Source organism: Synchiropus splendidus, chromosome 16 (assembly GCF_027744825.2).
Source record: "Synchiropus splendidus isolate RoL2022-P1 chromosome 16, RoL_Sspl_1.0, whole genome shotgun sequence".
NCBI classification, from domain to species: domain Eukaryota; kingdom Metazoa; phylum Chordata; class Actinopteri; order Syngnathiformes; family Callionymidae; genus Synchiropus; species Synchiropus splendidus.
Window position 1 is genome coordinate 17,676,208 of NC_071349.1, and position 5,419 is coordinate 17,681,626.

Genomic DNA, 5,419 nt, shown 5'->3' on the forward strand with positions numbered 1-5,419 from the left:
CCCATCGATGGTATGCGCTGCCTCTCTTGCACCATAATACAACCGCTGTTATTTATAGCTATTTTATGTTGGATGTTGAAATCTTTCTGGGTATGTGAATCAGAAATGTTCATGCTAGCTGATACACGCGACTAGCTTTTAGCTAACACAAATCGGTAGTCAAATATTAGTCCTAAAAAAAAAAACGTTTCTTCCAGTACATTAGTGAAATATTTAAATTAATGTTAACTTCACACTAGCGCTGTCAACAGCAACATTCCTAAATCGAGCGCAGTTCAGAGCTACGTAAGCTTGATGTAAAGACATAAAACGCAACTTTCTATTGTTAAACTAAGGTATTTTAAATCACAGTGGTCTCCTATCGTATTTTAATACTTCTGAATACACGGTTTATTATGATACATTATAACAAAGAAATGATTTTGGCCGTTGAGACTCATGTTTTCAGGAATCTTTACACCTACACAGCGATAACAAGAATCATGGCGGAAAGCAGTAGAGCATCTACTGAAAGTGTGCAGCTCACTTTAGTCCTGATAAACACTGATTTGGTCCCCATCCTGCCTCAAGATGTCTAAAACTTGAGCGTACCCTCCTCTAGCCACGTCCACAAACAAACCGCAATCACCTGGAAAACCATTGGTCGAAAAAAATGCCAGACTTTCAGTCGTCCTTTTTTTTTTCAATTCACTCATAAACAAGTTCCCAACAACAAAGATGCCTTGTGCCCACGAGCACACAGAGACTTTCAAGATCAGGTAAGCAGCTTATTTGCAGTAGGAGGTGGCCACTTCCTGTTTGTGGAGGTATTTGCCCTGATCGTCTTACTGCAGTACATTTGAGGCTGAAATATTTGTAATGCTGTTAAAACCTGCAAAAGTAAACACGGCCCGTAAAAAGCCTTTAAATAGGCCGTGAATTTGGAAAGGCGGGGGTCTAATGAGAGGAGCACACAGAGCCCAGGGATGAAGCCCAACCAAGAACACAAGCAAACATGAAAGTCTCCTCTGCGGAGCAGCCAAAGGTCACAGGAAATCAAAGCTGCAGCTTCGTGGCACAAACCCAACTTTGCAAACAGAGCGAGCTTATCTGCTTCATCCTCTGCCCTTCTGTCTGCTGGAGTTATCTCAGAGCAAATAAATAGATGCTCCGCACACTATTAATTCCCATGATGGGTCTGCATGTGTTCTTCGACAGCGGCACGTTGGAAAGAGGATCTGACTGCAACAATAGGCAAGACTCATCCAGTAGCTCAGGACCAGTCAAACTCAGCCTAACAGATCGGACACCCCTGTAACGCCACTAAACGGACGGATATATCCGTCGCTGAGTGACGACACTACTGCGCCGTCATGCTCCCTAGTGTAACTCCGCCATACTTGGGTCATATAAGTGCTCGTGAAACCATATTTAAATAGGGACAAGGTGTCAGGGCTTGGTCGCTTCTAACTTCACCCAGTTTTGGATCCCAATAAAAGAACTAGCAATGCTAAATGCTAACAAAAATGGCGTCAGGAGCCGGAGCGATTTAGTGCATGCGCAAAGACCAGAGAGGAATGAGTCACTTGTTTTCAGCACCTCACTCCAGAGCTACTTACTTTTGCTCTGTGTTTGGGTTTTGTATGTATGTGAGAGCGCCGACTTTTAAAACTGTTACAGTCATGGACGGACATATTACTACACGATACTGACAATAACTATGATTCTTCCAGAGAGCGTCCAGGTCCCGAGCACCTCGGCCCCGCTCCCCGCTCCAAGCGAGTGTTTCACCGCCAACGGGCATCGATACGAGGAGGGCGACAGCTGGCACGACGGCTGCCGTGACTGCTACTGCCATTCCGGACGGGAGATGTGCGTCCTGATATCCTGCCCTGTACCCAGCTGCTCCAGTCCAGTGGTGAGGCCGGATCAGTGCTGTCCAACATGTGAAGGTGAGATGCCGATGTGGACCGAGGAAGACTTCATAGCGATTACTGAATCAAGTTCAAATGTGTCATAGTTTGCACCAATACCATTTACACAATACCTTAGGAAACACTTCAATAAAAAAGTAATACAGTGGTACCTCGGTTTTCGAACGTCTCAGGCTTTGAACAAATCGGAGTTCGAACAAAAATTTAGATTTTATTCAGATTTCAAACAAAAATCTAGAACTCAAACGCCCCCGAAAAAAGCCGGAAAAAACATGCGCGGACCGATCAGCTGACCCACGAGGCGCTTTGTTATTGTGTATAACGCAGCCTCTGTATGCAGACGTGTCCCGTTAGCTCCATTTACTGGCTGTTGTTTCTTCATATTGAGGTGTAAAACCTTTCCTGTCTCCACACTGGACCGTGGTAGAGTGTCACAGGGGAGGTGCTGGAGCGCTCACTCCAGGGTTTGATGTCCTGTTGTGGGCTGGAGCTGGGACAGGGATGAGGCCAGTCTGGGACAGAGCGTGACTTGGTTTATGACTTTGTCACAGCCAAACTGCACAGAAGCGCACATTCAGAGCTGGACACGCACCGGGCACCTCTTCACTTCTGGAGAGACGTCTAAATTTTAAATAGTTTAAATTTAAATAGTCCTGTAAAGCTTGTACAGGCAAGAAAAGTCGAGTTAATAGCAGAAACATTTCCGCTTCACAGACCCTATCAATAGCACCAGACGGGTATTTATGGTGGAGCGACTCATTCGACTCCTTTTGGGACGTTGGGATCCTATGTGTAGTGGTCAATTCTGCGCCAAGGACTTCACTGAGCTGCAGATAACTCTTTTGTGATGACGACACTTGTGTCCTTCTTCAGACGAGTCTGGCAGTGGTCTGCCAGAGGGCATGGACATGGTGGTGTGCAGAGCTCCGGGGGGAGAGTTCTACGTGGAGGGAGAGACCTGGAACCTGGACGAGTGCACGCGCTGCACCTGCAGGAAGGGCCGCGTTCTCTGCGACACTGAAGTTTGCCCGCCCGCCGTCTGCCAGGCACCCGTCAAGAACAAGAACACGTGCTGCCACGTCTGCCCTGGTATGTCTTTGGTATATCGGATAGAAACAATGTGGTTGTACACCAACATTTAGTTTGGGAAAACATCAAATAGTGAAACAGTACCAGGAGATGAGTCACTCTGATGGTTCGATTGTTCGTATGTGCCTAAAAATAAGTGGCTCGTGTCGGACTAGTACATCATTTGGGTTTGTTTCCAAGGTTTATATGCCTGAAAGGAGAGAAGGGTCAAGGCTTACTGGATGTCATTTCCCGTTCTGGACAGTGCTTATTCGATCAGATAACCAAAGCTGGTGTTGAGAGCGTGTGAGACATTAGGGAAAATTGGCCAAATAAAATACCATTTCTTGTGTATGGATCCCTTTAAATGTCCACAGTGCACCAACAACCTTGCAGTCTCACAAGGCTGTAGTCCTTAGGAGCCATGCGAGAAGCTTGGGATAGCGCAGGACGCCGCTTTTGAAAGAACGGATGGGTCTCTGTATTGCTTACATCTGGAGGGAACTATATTGCAAATGTCGCAAGTGTGTGGGAGTCGCTCGGAATGTAACGGAGCGCTGAAGCATAAACACCTGCTGAAGAAATGGCTCTATGTATCGTGACACTGCAGTACATATATCAGGAATTCCTCCGGTGCTTTTGGCGCAACAACAAATTACTAATGTTCCCTGCTGGATGATGTGTGCACGCTCTATCTGCCACGCTGGGTTTGATCTCTGATGCACAAGTGGTTTACGAGGTCAGGAGTGAAGTCGCAACAAGCATTTACTATCAGCTTTGAAAGGTCTCCAGTGTTGTGTTTCATCAGACAGTTTTATGTCCGGCACACAGACTTGTAAAGGAACCAGCGCCAACTGGTTGGGTTTACATAGCAAGCCCTCGGGGAGCTCGCGTCTCCGAGGATCTCACTCGCTCCCTGTGGCGTGGATTCAGAACGATCTAACCTGGAGCTGAGCAGAGGCTCCGCAGCTGCACCCAACTCACAGACTTAAAGACAACATATCCTCCAAGCAGGAGGCCCAGGCATCATTGACGCATGACTGCGCCCGTGAGCTGCTCCTTGAGAATGCCGACCTTTATCGCTGCATCTGCCTTGACAAAAGCAGATTGTCAGCGCCGGCCTTTGATAAGTGTATGGCTCTGGTCACCAGGAATGTGGGAATAACACACATCTCTCTGACGGCCCGGTGATCTACTGTACAGCGGTGCTGCAGGAGCAGCTGATAAGACTCCCGAGGGCAATGATCTGTTTGTATTTACAAGAGAATAATGACAGAGTTGTTCCTCGACTTTGAACTTGTTCTTGCTGCCACCACAGACGAGCCCCGGGGCCCACTGCTGCCGGAGAGCAGCAACCAGCCGGAGTACTGCATCACCAACGATGGCGATGTGCTGCTGGCCGGAGAGTCCTGGAGGGCCAACGCTTGCACCAGCTGTACCTGCAACAACGGGACCATTCAGTGTTTCTCCCAGCGCTGCCCGGCCGCCAACTGCAGGGTGCCAGTTCTGCGCAAGGGCCAGTGCTGCCCGTATTGCCTGGGTGAGTGTTCCTAGGCCGGCGATGTTCGGCACGGTGCATGAAGCAAGTGGGTCAACCGCTACGTTATGACCCACACCCCTATATAGTTTCATTTCAGCAATGACAAAAGGGCAATCGAGTGCTGTGTAGTTGCAGATATATTAGGTATCTTCCCTCAGAAGAGTGGGGTCACCAGGATGTTGTGAGGTTTCAATGAAATGGTTGTTCTAATCCAAAAACTTCAGCGCAGAGAGTGCCCCCTAGTGGGCTCTGAAAATGACAACACTGTTTCATGAAGCCTCATGAGCCCACTACCAGTTTCCAAGGCAACTATCGTCTCATTTCAAGCCTTTTCTTAAGTGAGGGATAGCAGGAGCTTTTGTCAGAGAGAGCCACAATCCCAGGCGGCAGTGTTCCATGTGACACACAAAACATTCCAGGAACATCCGCACATTCACACGTGTATCCTTGTCCTGCTACGCTCGCAGCGGCTACGCAGGAAGCTCCGTGTCAGCTTTTCCTTTCTGAAGAGAAACTCAGCAAAGGATCCCTTTGTTCGCTGCAGAGGGCCAAATTGAAAACAGAACTTTTACGCCACAAGTTTGACATGTTTCGCTGCGGCGTGTTGTGCATCGGATTTATCACTCGGTTGTTTACGTCTGTGCAGAAATGACCACCTCACTGCCTGTCCTGGTGTCCACCGGCCGTCCCGGAACCACCACTGTGGAGTCCGCCACCTGGATCACGACAGCTACTGTGCCACCAGTTGTCGCCAACACAGGTGATGCTAACACGCTAAACAGCTATGAGTTACCAATGAAAATATCATGGGATCTAGAACGGAGCTCTGAGGGACCTCAAAATTAGACCTTTTCTACCTGTGGTCAAGCTCATGATTAACAATCTGATGGATCTCCAG

The 5,419-nt window shown here is 48.2% G+C and overlaps 1 protein-coding gene across 3 annotated transcripts in view; it reads left to right on the plus strand.

Annotated features, from left to right (window-relative positions):
• The window catches only part of crim1 (cysteine rich transmembrane BMP regulator 1 (chordin-like)), a 33,590-nt gene that overhangs the window by 26,334 nt on the left and 1,837 nt on the right, over window positions 1-5,419 (plus strand). For all 3 annotated transcript variants that reach the window (XM_053846097.1, XM_053846096.1, XM_053846098.1), the window contains 4 exons: window positions 1,713-1,931; window positions 2,787-3,002; window positions 4,300-4,521; window positions 5,168-5,281. In XM_053846097.1, the coding sequence (XP_053702072.1) occupies window positions 1,713-1,931; window positions 2,787-3,002; window positions 4,300-4,521; window positions 5,168-5,281 (771 nt within the window). The remainder of the gene's footprint in view (window positions 1-1,712; window positions 1,932-2,786; window positions 3,003-4,299; window positions 4,522-5,167; window positions 5,282-5,419) is intronic.